The 18,339-nt window shown below is 40.8% G+C and overlaps 1 protein-coding gene and 1 pseudogene across 4 annotated transcripts in view; one reads left to right on the top strand and one right to left on the bottom strand.

Moving 5' to 3' along the window:
* Positions 1 to 18,339, bottom strand: part of ARHGAP19 (Rho GTPase activating protein 19) — an 86,579-nt gene that overhangs the window by 32,369 nt on the left and 35,871 nt on the right. For all 4 annotated transcript variants that reach the window (XM_064374019.1, XM_064374022.1, XM_064374020.1 and 1 more), the window contains 5 exons: positions 13,888 to 13,953; positions 10,560 to 10,751; positions 7,302 to 7,400; positions 739 to 849; positions 119 to 197 (listed from right to left, as the gene is read on the bottom strand). In XM_064374019.1, the coding sequence (XP_064230089.1) occupies positions 119 to 197; positions 739 to 849; positions 7,302 to 7,400; positions 10,560 to 10,751; positions 13,888 to 13,953 (547 nt within the window). The remainder of the gene's footprint in view (positions 1 to 118; positions 198 to 738; positions 850 to 7,301; positions 7,401 to 10,559; positions 10,752 to 13,887; positions 13,954 to 18,339) is intronic.
* Positions 6,712 to 6,792, top strand: LOC135274133 (U4 spliceosomal RNA; annotated as a pseudogene).

The raw sequence follows: 18,339 nt of genomic DNA, 5'->3' as shown, positions 1-18,339 counted from the left end.
AATTTTTATGTCACTTCTGACTACAAATGTACTATCCTGGGAATTCAAACAAATGCTACTAACTAGATGCAGAAAGGAATTACATTTAGTAAGAACACAGAGTAAGTACAATTAGTACCTTTTTTCCCCTCTTTCTTTCCTTCAGACCATTTCAATCTTGTTGGTGTCATCATGACAGCTGGAGAGCCAGAAAATAACTGAAATAAGAAAATTGTACAGTGGTTTCAATGTTCTAAAGGCATTCCTATAAACAGACTTTACTAACAAAGTAATTATTTACTTGTTCAATTTCAATATCAAGAGTTTTTCTGAGACTGATGTATTTATATCTCATTAATCTTAACTGACTTACTACCGGCTGAATGAAGTAGGCATGCCTAGGATATCTTGAAGCACCACCCCACAGGTAATGTAGAGCCAAGGAGGCCTGGTTCAAATGTCACCTGCCTGTGGAGTCTCCCAGTAAGAACTAACTGCTTCCTCCAGCACTTGTTTAAGGAGCTACTGTACTGTACTACTCATCTGCTTGTGACTAGTGATATCCTTGAACTCAAAATGTGTTTGTTTGTCTGTTGAATGAATCAATGAAAACCAACAGAAAAAAGGTAGCACAAATGAAAGGATTGAGAAAAAGCCATTTGAATGGCCCAAAGAAACACAGTAAAACAGATGACAGTATATTCCTCTTTTCTACAAATACATACACAGAGACAGACAGTCCAAAGAACAGTGTCTTACTAAGTTCATATTTTCTTTGCTGGCTCCCTTCAATTCACCAAGGGCTACAGATTCTGGAGTGGGGTTCTTCTTTTTCTTTTCTGACATCATCTGATTTCCCAGGACCTTCCGCTGATTTAAGAACAGAAAACATTTGATTTGTAAACACTTACTATATCTATAGTGGAGCTATACTAGCCTTCAAAACTATAATGTCCTTAGGTTAAAAAAAATCTCAGCATTCTGATAATTCTGTATGGATCCTCTCAGGCCATCTTACACAAGAGAGGTCAAAGCATGTTACCAAAAAAAACCAAAATCATTACTTTTGTTTAAGTAATCACTTTTCCTCCACATTTAAAAGGGCTGAAATGTTAGAAGTAACTTTATAATTTATTTAAACAAGCTAATAGGTCAATTACAGTGTGCCTCTGAGACAAGTTACTCACCATATAGAAATACCAGTTACTGACCATGTAATTTTTTCCCCAAAGATGTGCTGTCTCTGGCAACTATTTAAAAAGTCCTTCACCCCACTCACCACTAAGGGATACTTAGGCTGGCTCTTCTCTAAGATACTTTTTCCTCCCTGTCACTTCCTCACACAGGACTGGAACATTCGGAGACTTTCTCTAAGAGTTCCTAATAAAGCCACAAGAAGGTAGAGGCCTTCTTAAGAGGGTCACATGACTATACTGACATGCAGAGCAAGACTAAAAGCCCTTTCATCTCTGAACAGCTTAGAAGATGATGTAATTTACGTAACCACTGACAGTGACAATTCTACCATCTTTGGAGAAATCTTTCCTTATTTTCCCTTAGAGAATAAATTTGAATTCCAAAAAAAGAACATCTCAAAACTAGAACATTAAACCCTACATTATAAATACTAGCAGCAATATTCAGAACATTCTGATTTAATAAATAATTGACATGAGAGAAGTTCTGGAGGAAAAACCTCTAACCAAAAAAGGGATCGAGACAGGCTAGATGGTCAATTATACCTTGATAAGGCTGAGGGAAAATACAAATTAAAAATAATATTTTAGGCCAGGCACAGTGGCTCATGCCTGTGATCCCAGCACTTTGGGAGGCCAGGAGTTCGAGACCAGCCTAGTCAATATGGTGAAATAGCGTCTCTACTAAAAATACAAAAATTAACCAGGCGTGGTGGTACATGCCTATAATCCCAGCTACTCAGGAGGCCAAAGCATGAGAATCACTTGAACCCGGGAAGTGGAGGTTGCCGTGAGCTGAGATCATGCCACTGCACTCCAGTCTACACAACACAGTGAGACTCTGTCTCACAAAAAAATAAAATAAATAAAAAGACTAACACATAGAGAAACATTTATCTGACTATAACTTTTCTGATTATCAATCATCTCTATGACAGGGAAGTCAGAGGGAATGACAGATTCTTCTAACTGAGAACAAAAAAAAAACGAGAGTAAACTAAGAATGTTCATTTTACTAGCTCTGTCTAAGCAGGTAAATACACTTTAAGAATTCTAGTTAAGAGAACTTTTTTTAACAATGATAAAATATACATAACATTTACCATTTTACCCATTTTTAAGTATACAGTTCAGTGGTATTAAGTATATTCACAGCGTTGTACAACCATCACCATCAACCATCTTCAGAACTTTCTCATCCTCCCAAACAGAAATACTGTACCCATTAAATAATATCTCCCCTTGCTTCTCAAACTCTTAGCTCCCCTGACAACCAACCACCTTCTCTACTTTCTGTCTCTATGAACTTGACTTGTAGGTGCCTCAGTGGAATCATACAATATTTTTCCTTTTATGACTAGATGATTTCTCTTAGCATAATGTCTTCAAGATTCATCCACGTTGTAGAATATGTCAGAATTTCCTTACCTTTTAAGGACAAATAATGTTCCATTATCTGTATATCCAAATTTTGTTATCCAGTCATCTGTCAATAGACAGTTGGGTTGCTTCTGCCTTTTGGCTATTGTGAATAACGCTGCTATGAATACAGGTGTATGAATATTGCCTCAAGACCCTACTTTCAATTCTTTCGGGTATATACCAGGAGTATAGTGATGTTGAACATCTTTTCATGTGTTCCTTGGCCATATGTACATCTTCTCTGGAGAAATGTCTATTTAAGTCCTTTGCCCACTTTTTTTTTTTTTTTTTTTTTTTGGAGACAGAGTCTCGCTCTGTCGCCCAGGCTGGAGTGCAGTGGTGCAATCTCAGCTCACTGCAACCTCCGCCTCCTGGATTCAAGCGATTCTCCTGTCTCAGTCCCCAGAGTAGCTGGGACTACAGGTATGTGCCACTACACCTGGCTAATTTTTTGTATTTTTAGTAGAGATGGGGTTTCACCGTGTCAGCCAGCATGGTCTCGATCTGCTGACCTCATGATCTGCCCACCTCAGGCTCCCAAAGTGCTGGGATTACAAGTGTGAGCCACCACACCCAGCCTTTATCTACTTTTTAATGAGGTTGTTTTTACTGTACTGAGTTATAGGAGTTCTTTGGATTATTATGGATATTAATACCTAATCATATATATGATTTGCAAATATTTTCTCCCATTCCAGGGGTTGCCTTTTCACTCTGTTGATGGCAAAGGAAATTTTGATGTCAAATAAGCCTAAAGTCCCAGAAGCTACTGGCCCTAGGAGGTCAGGATTGAGAATGAATTCTAGATATCTATAAATTATAACTAGGATCAAAATTACAGTAAGATGAATTTTTAAATGCTAACAGCTATACTTTAAAAAAAAATTATAGGCACAGTGGCTCACATCTGTAATCCCAGCACTTTAGGGGTCCAAAGCAGATCACTTGAGCCCAGAAATTCAAGACTAACAACACAGGTTGGGCATGGTGGCTCATGCCTGTAATGCCAGCACTTTGGGAGGCCAAGGCAGGTGGATCACCTGAGGCCAGGAGTTCGAGACCAGCCTGGCCAACATGATGAAACCCCATCTCTACTAAAAATATAAAAAATTAGCCAGGCGTGGTGGCGGGCACCTGTAATCCCAGCTACTCAGGAGGCTGAGGTGGAAGAATCGCTCGAACCACGGAGGTGGAGGTTGGAGTGAGGTAAGATCACGCCACTGCACTCCAGCCTCAGGAACAGAGCAAGACTCTGCCTCAAAAAAACAAAAAAAGACCAGCAACACAGCAAGACCCCATCTCTACAAACAGTTTGTTGTTATTGTGGTTGTTGTTGTTGTTGTTTTGAGACAGAATTTTGCTCTTGTTGCCCAGGCTGGAGTGCAATGTTGCGATCTCAGCTCACTGCAACCTCCGCCTCCTGGGTTCAAGCAATTCTCCTGCCTCAGCCTCCCAAGTAGCTAGGATTATAGGCATGCACCACCACGGCTGGCTAATTTTGTATTTTCAGTAGAGACGGAGTTTCTCCATGTTGGTCAGGCTGGTCTCGAACTCCCGACCTCAAGTGATCCACTCGCCTTCGCCTCCCAAAGTGCTGGGATTACAGGCATGAGCCACTGCGCCCAGCCTACAAACATTTAAAAATCACCTAGGCATGATGGCATGCACTTGTGGTCCCAGCTACTTTGGAGACTGAAGTAGGAGGATCGCTGAGCCCAGGGGATCAATGCTACAATAAGCCATGATGGTGCCACTTGTACTTCAGCCTGGGCAACAGAGCAAGACCCTGTCTCAAAAATAAATAAATAAATAAATAAATAAATATTAAAAGTTATTTATTTTTTAGGGCACAAATTTTAAATTTTAAGCAAAGAGCTCCTTATGTTCCTGAAATTATATATCTTAATAATGACAAAACAATTAAAAAAAAAAAAAAGCAGTGTGAAACACCAAAAATTAAAATAAAAAGAAGCCATTATCCTCAGCAAACTAACACAGGAACAGAAAACCAAACACTGCATATTCTCACTTATTATGTGGGAGTTGGCCGGGCATGGTGGCTCAGGCCTGTAATCCCAGCACTTTGCGAGGCTGAGGCAGGTGGATCACTTCAGGTCAGGAGTTTGAGACCAGCATGGCCAACATGGTGAAACCCGTCTCTACTAAAAATACAAAAATTAGCCAGGCATGGCAGCAGGCACCTATAATCCCAGCTACTTGGGAGGCCGAAGCAGGAGAATAGCTTGAACCTGGGAGGCTGAGGTTGCAGTGAACTGATATCAAGCCACTGCACTCCAGCCTGGATGACAGAGCAAGACTCCGTCTCCAAAAAAAAAAAAAAAAGTGGGATCTAAACAATGAGAACACATGGATACAGGGAAGGGAACAACATATACTGGGGCCTATTGGGGGGCTGGATGGCGGAAAGGAGAGTATTAAGAAAAACAGCTGGCCAGATACAGTGGCTTACACCTGTAATACCAACACTTTGGGAGGCTGAGGCAGGTAGATCACTGAGGTCAGGAGTTCGAGACCAGTCTGGCCAATATGGTGAAACCCCCTAAAAAGACAAAAATTAGCCAGGCATGGTGGCGGGCACCTATAATCCCAGCCACTTGGGAGGCTGAAGCAGAAGAATTGCTTGAACCTGAGAGGCGGAGGTTACAGTGAGCCGAGACTGTGTCATTGCACTCCAGCCTGGGCGACAAGAGTGAGACTCTGTCTCAAAAAAATTGGAGTTTCGCTCTTGTTACCCAGTCTGGAGTGCAATGGTGCGATCTCGGCTCACCGCAACCTCCGCCTCCTGGGTTCAAGCAATTCTCCTGCCTCAGCCTCCTGAGTAGCTGGGATTACAGGCATGCGCCACCATGCCCAGCTAATTTTTTGTATTTTTAGTAGAGACGGGGTTTCACCATGTTGACCAGGATGGTCTCGATCTCTCGACCTCATGATCCACCCGCCTCGGCCTCCCAAAGTGCTGGGATTACAGGCGTGAGCCACCGCGCCCGGCCTTCAAAAAAATTTTTTTAAAGAAAAATAGCTAATGTGTGCTGAGCTTCATACCTAGGTGATGGGTTGACAAGTGCAGCAAACCACCATGGCACACATTTACCTATATAACAAACCTGCACATCCTGCACATGTACCCCAGAACTAAAATTTAAAAAAAAAGGTACTTAGTGCTTTTGGGGCAGCAATCTCTTCCAAAAAAGAAAAACAGAAAAGAAAAGCAGCAAATAGTACTAATCTCTCTCCAAGTTAACCAAAACCTTGCCTTAGTTCGTGCATGGAAATTTTAACCTCATGAGCAAGTTACCTACTGCCACCTGATGGCAATATTCCTTCACTACAAGTTCCAATAGTCTGAAGACTTGTACATTTAATCTGCAAACATGGTAATAGAAGCAATAACATGAAAGCATATTTTTGTATTTGTTTTAAAAACAAGACTTTCACTGAATTTGATACATGCAAAAAAGTACAACTGTTAAAAATATTAAGTTCACAAAAATTTGGGGTATCAAAACTCACTAGCCTATTAGAAAATCCAGTTTTCTAACAGTTTCTCTACTCTGTCTCAGCTTCCTCACTTCTCCAAGGGTTGGTCAGAAAACAAAAGAGACCCCTTACACTGCTCAGGAATATGGACACTGTCCTTAGCCCTAGCAGAAAAGGAAGGACCCTTACTTCTATTATTCCTCACTTCATAGAGCCCCTTCTCTGATTCGAAACACAACAAAGCACTTTGAAAAATAAAAGCCGGCACGGTGGCTCCCACCTGTAATCCCAGCACTTTGGGAGGCCGTGGTGGGTGGATTACCTGAGGTCAAGAGTTTGAGAACAGCCTAGCAACATGGTGAAATGCTGTTTCTACTAAAAATACAAAAAATTAGCCAGGGATGGTGGCATGCACCTGTAACCCTAGCTACTTGGGAGAGGCTGAAGCAGGAGAATTGCTCAAACCCAGGAGGCAGAGACTGCAGTGAGCCAAGGTTGCACCATTACACTCCAGCTTGGGCAACAAAAGTGAAACTACATCTCAAAAAAAAAAGAAAAGAAAAAGAAAAAGAAAACCTTTTCCACATTCTGTCTTTACCCTCTTATAAATTAGCCCAGCTTTGCACAGTGGCAGTACTGTAGTCAATGAGGTTTATCCGAGGCACAATTATTGCTAATTAAAAACTTTTCCCGGCCGGGCGCGGTGGCTCACGCCTGTTATCCCAGCACTTTGGGAGGCCGAGGCAGGTGGATCACGAGGTCAAGAGATCGAGACCATCGTGGTCAACATGGTGAAACCCTGTCTCTACTAAAAATAAAAAAATTAGCTGGGCATGGTGGCGCGTGCCTGTAATCCCAGCTACTCAGGAGGCTGAGGCAGGAGAATTGCCTGAACCCAGGAGGCGGAGGTTGCGGTGAGCTGAGATCGCGCCATGGCACTCCAGCCTGGGTAACAAGAATGAAACTCCACCTCAAAAAAAAAAAAACTTTTCCCAATACCCCACCATGACGACTTGAAATATAGTTGGTGTTGGCAATTTTTGGCAGTCTCTACGGAGACTGAATCATTAAAAAAAAAAAAAAAAAAAAATAGCCCTTTATAGGATCCCCCCCAAAAAAAAAGACAAGAAAATTGTTTATGCATTTAAAAAATCAGTGTTACATTTCCTAAAACTCAATGCTAAAACGACAGCCCAGAATACCTACCTTAATAAGCCCACTGAAGGAGCGCGAACGGGCCCTCTTTTGTACCTGGTAAGTAGAAGGTTCTCGCCCTGGTGTCTGGGTCAGTGATTGCTTATTAAACTGAAAGAAAACATAGACAACATTTATAAATATTTTCCCAATAGGACATAGCATTCTGTGACAACCAATAGCTAAGTGTAAATAAAAGTCCAGGAAAAAGTGAGCCCGCACATAGGTAGATTAGGAAGTCAACAAGCAAATCACAAAGTCAGAAGCGATGATGCCAAAATGGATTCAATTGCTCTGAGAGGCTCTGCATGCCACATTCCTTGAATGTGGAATTACTGTTCCTATTTTACAGACAAAAAAACTGAGACTTTGGTCAGGCGCAGTGGTCACGCCTGTAACCCCAGCATTTTCGGAGGCCAAAGCAGGTGGATCACCTGCGGTCAGGTGTTTGAGACCAGCCTGACCAACATGGAGAAATTCCGTCTCTACCAAAAATACAAAATTAGCCTGGCATGGTGGCGCATGCCTGTAATCCTAGCTATTTGGGAGGCTGAGGCAGGAGAATCACTTGAACCCGGAAGGCGGAGGTTGCAGTGAGCCGAGATTGCATTACTGCACTCCAGCCTGGGCAAGAGGAGCAAAACTCTGTCTCAAAAAAAAAACTAAAAACTGAGACTTGGAGAGCTTATGAAATCTGCCCAAGATCCCCAGCTGTTAACCAAGACTTTTTTGCAACAAAGCATCTTGGACACAAAGAGTTACTGGCACAATCTAAAACAGTTCCTAATTTAACACAAATTGTATACGGAATCTTTTTAAGTTACTATCTGTCATGACTGCCTGCCAACAATATCATCAGAGGAAATACATCAGAATGCAGACCTGTCATGCTATCAATTTCTCTGGAGGTATCTAAAGCGGAAAACGGGAAGCCCCAATGCACTGAATAATCTTATTCAATGCTTTGATTAGCCATTCATTTCCCACTTAAAAAGTACTAATAATATAACATTTAATTCTTCTACTCTTCTGCCTTTTCTGTTTATTTATTTATTTTTATTTTTTGGAGACACAGTCTCACTCTGTTGCCCAGGCTGGAGTGCAGTGGCGCAATCTCGGCTCACTGCAACCTCCACCTCCAAGAGTTCAAGCGATTCTCATGCCTCAGCCTCCTGAATAGCTGATATTACAGGCATGCACCACCACACTCAGCTAATTTTTTCTATTTTTAGTAGAGATGGGGTTTTACTGTGTTGGTCAGTCTGGTCTCGAACTCCTAGCCTCAAGTGATCTGCCCACCTCATCTTCCCAAAGTCCTAGGATAACAGGCATAAGCCACCACACCCAGCCTCTTCTGCCTTTTCTTATTATGCTTTTAAAATTTCAGTAGTGTAAAAATTTGGGGCCAGGAGTGGTGGCTCACGCCTATAATTCCGGCACTTTGGGAGGCCAAGGTGGGTGGATGACCTAAGGTCAGGAGTTTGAGACCAGCCTGACCAACATGGAGAAACCCCGTCTCTACTATAAAAAAAAAAATACAAAGTTAGCCGGGCTTAGTGATGCACACCTGTAATTTCAGCTACTTGGGAGACTGAGGCAGGAGAATTGCTTGAACTCAGGAGGCGGAGATTGCGGTGAGCCAAGATTGCCCCATTGCACTCCAGCCTGGGCAACAAGAGCGAAACTCCGTCTCAAAAAAAAAATTTAGAAATCTTATCAGTTCGAGTTCTGGAGGTTAAAAAATTACTTTTATATAAAGGTACCAAGAGGTTCTTAAAGTTAATTACCTCGGCAGGCAGAAAAATTAGCCACGTCTAAAGAGCTTAGCTAGTAAGTATCCCTACTGAACACATTGGGACAAGTAAAAACCCATCGTTCCTAATATTGGCAAGGGTACAATGAGGTAAATTTTCTCATATCCAACTCAAGGAAGTGTTAACTGGCAAAATGTTCTGGGAAGGTATTTAGCAAGGTATATCCAGAGTCTTTTAAAAATGGATATTAAAAAGTACATGACACTAAAAATACAAAAAATTAGCCAGGCATGGTGGCATGCACCTGTAGTCTCAGCTACTCGAGAAGCTGAGGTGGGAGGATCATGATCACCTGAGCCCAGGGAGGCTGAGGCTACAGTGAGCCATGCTTGTGCCACTGCACTCTAGCCTGGACAACAGACTCAAAAAAAAAAAAAGTATACATCACATACTTTCTGTTTTTCTAAAAAGTGCAAAATGTTTTTTTCTTTCTTATCTTTAAGTCTCAGTGTTCTAGTTGAAAGAAATCATTATACCTGTCCTACATGAAACTACTTAGCTGCTATCAAGAATTAAATCACTAGACTACACCAATACTCAGCCAACACCCTGTAAAATTCCAATTGTAACACAATTTGCTGGGTCTCAAAGTAACTTCAAAGAGAGTGGCAGAAACTTCTCTTAAATGACTTTGTCAATTCTTAAGAAAAGCTCAGTTCACCATTATCTGAGTACTTGTTTATACCCGGCCTTATGCTGACAGTAGGTATAAAATAAATAAAAACAGACTCTTCCCCCAAGAAAGTCCCAGTTGAATAAAAAGTCAAGATGCTGACCCTGCCCATTCAGGTAAAATTCTAGAAGGGCTAAGACAAAATTAATCTCCTGAGAAAGAAACTACCCAAAGACACAGGACTTACATACCACACTTTGAATCCCAAAATAGCAAATTTTGTTCCCATAGCTCCAGCATAAAGAAACTTAGCCACAGAATTCCTACTTTCTAGTATCAGACTAGGGCCCTGATTTCTTGTGTTTTCTAACTGCAAACAACTCTGTTAATAAAAAGCTACCAGTTAGGGTTTGCTATGCCAGCCTCCCTATATAGATTACCTCTAATTTTTACAACTATGAAATATTCATGTTACTATTACCATTTTACAAACAAGAAAACTGAAACTCATAAAAGTTATTTGCTAAGAAAATCTGGATGGTTTACACTTTGGAATAATATATTGTAACTGCTGGTCCTCTCTCAGCAAACCTGGGACATGACCAAAATTAGAGACACTCTAACCACCCTTGGATCCTCCTGTTAACTGCAGAAATGCAAGAGCCTCCACTCCTTTCTCTACTGGAGCAATGGCACAGAGATCGCCATGGAGATTCCATAGACAAGCCTGCTTTCTTGGCTAAGCCAAAAATTAAATGAGATTCTTAACAATATGACTTACTGATTCTACAACCACGATTACACTCCTAAAGCCCCAATCATGACTTCCCTGCCTTCAGGCACCTGTCTAATAAGTTGTTTCTTCTTTGCTGACTCTGGCATATTGTGAACATGTTGAAACAGCTCTCTCAGTGCCTCTTCCGTATGCTGCTGGGTCTCCTCCTGGTGAGGGCAGGAATCTATCCGGTTCCGCTTCTGAGACTTTGACAGCTGAATGGACTTAGTATGACATGAAGCTATCAGGTCAAGGTCATCCTAAAGAAAATTTAAAAGAAGAGTAAATTAATATATCCTGCCAACTTTGTTTTAGGGTTCTTACAAAAACCTGGAACAAAAAAAGGGAGAGTGGGGACATAGTATACTCTTATACTCAGGAACAAGAAAAATCTTAACACTATTATCAGACAACAAGGAACCTATTAATATAGGTTATATTAATAGCCCATTCCCATGAGCTGCCCAGAGAACCTAAGTGCATTTATAATACTGCCACCAAGAGTAACATTTGTATAAGAGTTCAGTTTTAAAAACATCTTTTAATTTCATTAATTTTCACTGCTATTCAACAAGGTAAGCAGGGAAAGTATCATGATTCCCAACTGATAGAGGAGAAAAAAACTGAGGTTAAACTTTAAGTTTAAAGTCATCTGAGGCCGGGTGCGGTGGCTCACACCTGTAATCCCAGCACTTTGAGAGGTCAAGGCAGGCATGACCAAAGGAAGTAGGAGTTCAAGACCAGCCTGACCAACATGGAGAAACACTGTCTCTACTAAAAATATAAAATTAGCTGGGTGTGGTGGTGAATGCCTGTAATCCCAGCTACTCAAGAGGTTGAGGCAGAAGAATCACTTGAACCCAGGAGGCAGAGGTTGCAGTGAGCCAAGATCACAACATTACACTCCAGCCTGGGCAACAAAAGCGAAATTCCGTCTCAAAAAATTAAATTAAATTAAATTTTAAAAAAATAAAAATAAAAATAAAGTCATCTGGATACTAAAGTGACAGACCCACCTGAGAGCCCAAGGGCTCTGACTCTTGGCTAGTACTCCTTCCCACACATGAAAACTTAATATGACAACTAGACAGCAATGCTAGAAGAACAAAAACAGCTCTCTAAGAAAAACCACAATCCAGTTAAACTAGTTGAAATCAGGGCCGGGCGCGGTGGCTCACGCCTATAATCCTAGCACTTTGGGAGGCGGAGACGGGTGGATCACGAGGTCAAGATATCGAGACCATCCTGGTCAACATGGTGAAACCCCGTCTCTACTAAAAATACAAAAAAATTAGCTGGGCATGGTGGCGCAAGCCTGTAATCCCAGCTACTCAGGAGGCTGAGGCAGGAGAATTGCCTGAACCCAGGAGGCGGAGGTTGCGGTGAGCCGAGACCACGCCATTGCACTCCAACCTGGGTAACAAGAGCGAAACTCCATCTCTAAAAAAAAGAAAAAAAAAACTAGTTGAAATCAAATACTGTTTTCCTGGTCACACTGAATATTTGCAGAACAAGAGGGAAAAACAAATAGGAGCAGAAAAAATACCACAAGTGGACAGCTTAAGTTTCTAACCAAGACAGGATAAATAGAACTTGAAAAATTTAAGCACTTAAAAAGTGCTTGTAAAGTTTTTAACTTCTCACTTTTTTTTCTTTTTATTTGTTTTTCACTTTTTTTTTTTTTTTTCAGAGCAGGAGTGGAAGTTTATTTAAAAAGGCTTAGAGGCCGGGCACAGTGGCTCATGCCTGTAATCCTAGCACTTTGGGAGGCCGAGGCGGGAGGATCACAAGATCCAGAGTTCAAGACCAGACTGACCAACATGGTGAAACCCCATCTCTACTAAAAAAAAATACAAAACTTAGCTTGGCATGGTGGCTCGTGCCTGTAATCCCAGCTACTTGTGAGACTAAGGTAGGAGAATTGCTTGAACCAAGACCAGGGAGGCGGAGGTTGCAGTGAGTCGAGATCGAGCCACTGCACTCCAGCCTAGGCTACAGAGCGAGACTCCATCTCAATAAAAAAAAAAAGGCTTAGAAAAGGAAAGAAAGGAATGTATGCTTGGAAGAGACCCAAGTGGGCACATAAAGGTCAAGGGCCTAACTTCTCACTTTTTACATTTTTTTTGAGATGGAGTCTCACTCTGTCACCCAGGCTGGAGTACAGTGTCACTATCTTGGCTCACTGCAACCTCTGCCTCCTGGGCTCAAGTGATCCGCCCACCTCAGCCTCCTGAGTAGCAGAGACTCCAGGTGCACGCCACCTCACCTGGCTAACTTTCTGTATTTTTGGTAGAGATGGGTTTTGACCATGTTGCCCAGGCTGGTCTCGAACACCTGAGCTCAAGTGATCCGCCTGCCTCAGCCTCTGAAAGTGCTGGGATTACAGGCATAAGCCACAAGTTCTCACTTTTAAAACTCAATAATCATATCTAGACTAGACGTGGTAGCTCATGCCTGTAATCCCAGCACTTTGGAAGGCTGAGGCAGCCAGATCACTTGAGCCCAGGAGTTTGAGACCAGCCTAGCCAACATGGTGAAACCCCGTCTCTACCAAAAATATAAAAATTAGCAGGCATGGTGTGCATGCCTGTAATCCCAGCTACTCAGGAGGCTGAGGTGAGAGGATCAACTGAGCCCAGTAGGCAGAGGTTGCAGGGAGCTGAGATCATGCCACTGCACTCCAGCCTATGCAAAAGAGCGAGATCCTGTCTCAAAAAAAAATCATTATCATATCTAATCTTCTTAATAAGCCTTATATATTTCCCTGTCTTTCTAAGCTCATGTGGTCTCAAATCTTTTAGCCATTTGATAGAGTTTTACCAGAACACTGAACCTAAAATAGGAATGAATTATATAAAACTGTCCTTTCTTTCCTATAAAATATTTAACACATTTTCTATTCACAGATTATTTCCATCAGAAGGACTTTATGAAAAAAACTTTAAACACAAGGTCTGTGTGATCACTCTTATGCAAAGGATACCATCTATCAGTGGAACCTCTGAAAGGAGATAAAAATAGTGTGTGGGGAGCTTTTTTTTTTTTTTTTTAAGAGACAGGGCCTTGATGTGCTACCCAGGCTGGAGTGCAGTAGCACAATCAGCTCACTGCAGACTTGAACTCCTAGGTTCAATCGAGCCTCCCATCTCAGCCTCCAGAGTCACTGGGATTACAGGCCCAAGCTACCACACCTTGAATGTGACGGACGCATTTGTATTCTAACACATAACTTATTTCTTAGTCTTCTTCATTATGACAAAATGACTACGTAATTTTGAGCTATAACGCTAAAAACTTCTTATTTTCCATGCTTTTACTTTGACTTCATATTCGTTTTAAAACTCCACCAATCTTAACGCTCTCCTTGTTTGGGTTAAAAGCAGATCCTATTCTTACCTTGGATGCCTGAGTTCTGGATCCCAAATAGTGCAATCTGGCACACTCCCGAATGTAAGCAGGAGCCTGAGCAGGACATAAAAGAAAACCAAAACTCAGTGATTAGTAGTATATAACATTCTTTCAGGCCACAACGACAATGGTTCTTAAAATCATTTGAACCGCAGATTACTTTAGAAAAGCCAAAGATACTCAAAATTCATAGCTTTTCCATAACTTCCTTTCTCTTGCCACCAAATAGATACCTCAACAAATCTGATGGAAAAACTGTGAGAAGACACCAATGTAATTGTTACTGCTTTAAAAATCAAACATGGCATGTATATTCTCAAATAAGCCAAAGACAAAAATATAGACATTTGTAGGAATGTTTATATCTGACAAAAACCACCCCCTCAAATCTTTACAAATTATAAGTGGTGTCCAGATCACATTTTAAAATCACAGTGTAAAAAACATCATTTAACATCTGTAATCTCAGCACTTTGGGAGGCAGAAGCAAAAGGACTGCTTCACCCCAGGAGTTCGAGACCAGCCTGGGCAACACAGGGAGACCCCCATCTCTACAAAAAAAAATGGCCAGGCACAGTGGCTCACGCCTATAATCTCAGCACTTTGAGAGGCCAAGGCGGGCAGATCACCTGAGGTCAGGAGTTCAAGACCAGCCTGCCCAACCTGGTGAAACCCAGTCTCTACTAAAAATACAAAATTAGCCAGGCATGGTGGTGTATGTCTGAAATCCCAGCTACTCAGGAGGCTGAGGCAGGAGAATTGCTTGAACCCAGGAGACAGAGGTTGCAGTGAGCCAAGATCGCATCATTGCATTCCAGCCTGGGCAACAAGAGCGAAACTCCAGCTCAAAAAAAAAAATTAGCCGGGCATGATGGTGCATGCCTGTAGTTTCAGCTACTCGGGAGGCTAAGGTGGGAGAATCACTTGAGTCTAGAAGTTCAAGGCTGCAGTGAGCCATGTTCATACCACTGCACTCCAGCCTGGGCAACAGAGCAAGACTCTGTCTCAAAAAAGAGAAAGAAAGAAAATAGCATTTAGAATTACTATGGAGTAGAATCCTGTGACAACTACCCTGATACTGTCTTAGTAGATGTACAAAATAATACAACTACCACAGAGGAAAACTGGGTAGGTAACATCTAATAAAATTGCATTTGCATTTACTCTTTCACATAGAAACCTCACTTCTGGTTTCATATCCTGAGTATGTAACTCCAGAAATGCAAAACATACTTGTAAAAAATTAATCAAAGAATTGGATACAACCTATATGTTCTTTAATAGGGACTGGTTGAATCAACTTTCACACATCCATACAATACAGTACTATGAAGAAAAGAAGGGAGAGGAGGCAGGGAGCGAAAGAAAGGAAGGAAAAAAGAAAGAAAGAAAGGAAAGGAAGGGATGGAGAGAAAAAGGACGAAGGGAAGGAAGAAACAATGAACTGATATGGAGGGATTTCTAGGATCTACTGTTTAGTGAGAAAAGTAAACGTTTATTTGTGTAAGAAAAGTAGGGAAATAGGAATATATACAGAAATATACATTTACTTGTTTTTATAAAAAGAAACACTTATTCTCTGAATAGGTGATAAATTAAAAAAAAAAAAAAAGAAATACTAAGAGGATAAACCAGAAAACAATGAAAATGGTTAGGGAAAGAATTAAGATTTCTCTAAGTATACCTTTTAATGTGTTTTTGACTTTTGAACCATGTTTACACTACAAATTTAAAACATAAAATTAAATCCAAAAGAAAAATAAAGGCAAGCCCTAAAACTGAACACCAACAGGAAAAAAAAAAACATATCTGTATATCAAACTGACAATGTGAGCACGGAGAAAGAAATTATCTCATATAACTTTTGAAAACTGTATTCTGAGCCAGGCATGGTGGCTCACACCTGTAATTCCAGCACTTTAGGAGGCTGAGGCGGGCAGATCACCTGAAGTCAGGAGTTCGAGACCAGCCTGACCAACACGGAGAAACCCTGTCTCTACTAAAAATACAAAAATAGCTGGGCATGGTGGCACATGCCTGTAATCTCAACTACTCGGGAGTCTGGAGCAGGAGAATCGCTTAAACTTGGGAGACAGAGGTTGTGGTGAGCTAAGATCGTCCCACTGCATTCTAGCCTGGGCAACAAGAGTGAAACTCCGTCTCCAAAAAAAAAGAAAAGAAAACTGTATTCTGACTGTATATCCTTAGTGGGATATATTCAAGAAAAAAAGAACTGAAGGAATATCTTATAACTTCAATAAGCAATTTTATAATAGGTTTACTGTTAGTAGTAACAGTGCATTATTTTGAAATTAATTTAAGTATATTGTAGGACAGAGTAAATAATATATACAAATGTCATTAAAATCTAAAATTTGGCTGGGCACAGTGAATCATGCCTGTAATCCCAGCACTTTGGAATGCCAAAGTGGGTAGATCACTTGAGCCTAGGAGTTTGAGACCGGCCTGGGCGATATGATAAAACCTCATGTCTACAAAAAATACAAAAATTAGCCAGGTGTGGTGGCACTCACCTGTGGACCCAGCTACTCAGGAAGCTGAGGTGGGAGGATCGATTGGTCCCAGGAGGCAGAGGCTACTATGAGGCCAGATTGTGCTACTGCACTCCAGCCTGGGTGATGGAGCAAAACTCTCCAAAAAAAAAGAAAAAAAAACTGAAATTTACAATATAAGAAAAAAAGAAATACAAAATACAAATACAAAATAAAAGAAGCCAAGAAAAAGCCCTGCAGTATTAAATCTGAATTGGTGGTATTAATATGAACTTATAATTGCTTTAAAAAAATTTTTTATCTATTTCTTTGCCCTCAAGGAGCCTAGAAGCAATGACACACCAGAAACAATGAGTATTCCTAGTGTCACTCAGAAACCAAGGTTCCCTGGAGAAAGAACTACTTCAGATCTAGGCCAGCATAAGCACAAAGTGAGCTGGGAACATTTTATACCAGAAAGGAAACACTCAAAGACAATATAGTCCTGTCAAAAAGATGCAGAAGCCGCTTAACAAGGGCTATCATTGGTCATATCTGGGATGATTTAAATATCAATTTTGTTTGTTTGTTTGTGACAGGGTCTCACTCTGTCACCCAGGCTGGAGTGCAATGGCACAATCTCAGCTCAGTGCAACCTCCGCCTCCTGCGCTCAAGTCATCCTACCACCTCAGCCTCCAAGTAGCTGGGACCACAGGACCGTGCTGTCATGCCCAGCTAATTTTTTGTATTTTTGGCAGGATGGGGTTTCACCACACTGCCCAGGCAAATATCAACATTAAAAACAAAACTAACACTTTGAAAAAATTAAAATCCATGAGTTTATATTAATATTCATTTTTAAAGAGAGAGAGAGAATGAGACAAAGAAACGCTATTATCCAAAGAAGAAAGTCAGCTAATAAAGGCTGAATGACAAAATTAGAAAATCATTATTTTTAATACCCAATGTAATCATAGATTCCAGCAGGATTATCAATGGATGCTAAAACCATTATTAAGTAATCACTCTACAGGTTATTTACTAATTGCAAAGGGAAAAAAAATGTACCTTTATAACTAAAAGATCTGGCAGTTAGCAAAATTACTGTCATGAAGAGTGAGAAAATAGAACAATCTGTGCCTCCTCGTGTGAGGCAATGGGATACACACAAACTTCACCTATGAAGTATCTTTGCCAAAAATGCTTAATCTGAATCTAATTAAGACTCTAGACCTAGCTTCTAGTTTACAGGAACTACATGGAAGGTGATACAAGGAGACGTTAAATAACTTGAGAAAACAATAATTTAGAATGTGGACATTCTACAACACAGTTAACTTGATGCTTCGACAAATCAATGACATGAAGAAAAAGCATGAGTGTGCAGATTAAAAGTGTCATAACAATCAAACGCAGCACAAAAACTTTGATTGGCACATGTTGAAAAAAAGCATGAAATACATTCTTAGGACAGCTGGGGAATTTGAATGTGTACTGAAAGTTAGATGATACAATTCTTATTAGTTTCTTAGATGTGATAAGTGTAGTATGGTTCTTAAGAGAATATTTTTATTATTAGGAGATGCAAACTTAAGTACTTAGGAAGAAAGTATCATAGTGTCTACAATTACTTTTAGTGATTCAGCCAAAAAAAGTATGAACATATACAGAGAGCAATAAAGCTAATATGGCAAAATGATAACATACGTTGGCAGGGGAGGGGAGGGGAGGGAATGGGAGGGGAAGGGAGGGGAGGGACAAAAAAACCCACCATCCCCAAAGATACTATGAGCTAAAAGAACATCCAGAAAGGGAGCCAGGCTTAGACAAAGAGGCTTACATGAAAATCTGAGGTCTTAAGCATTTTACAATTCATAGAGAAACAACAAAAGGACTGCTCAGGTAAAATGGAAATTGGCCTTAACTGTATATACATGATAACTCCCT

Source organism: Aotus nancymaae, unplaced genomic scaffold, assembly GCF_030222135.1.
Source record: "Aotus nancymaae isolate 86718 unplaced genomic scaffold, 86718_ANA_hifiasm-v0.15.2.pri h1tg000010l, whole genome shotgun sequence".
NCBI lineage: Eukaryota > Metazoa > Chordata > Mammalia > Primates > Aotidae > Aotus > Aotus nancymaae.
Note: the sequence above shows the minus strand (reverse complement) of the source record. Positions and strands in the feature narration are given on the sequence as shown.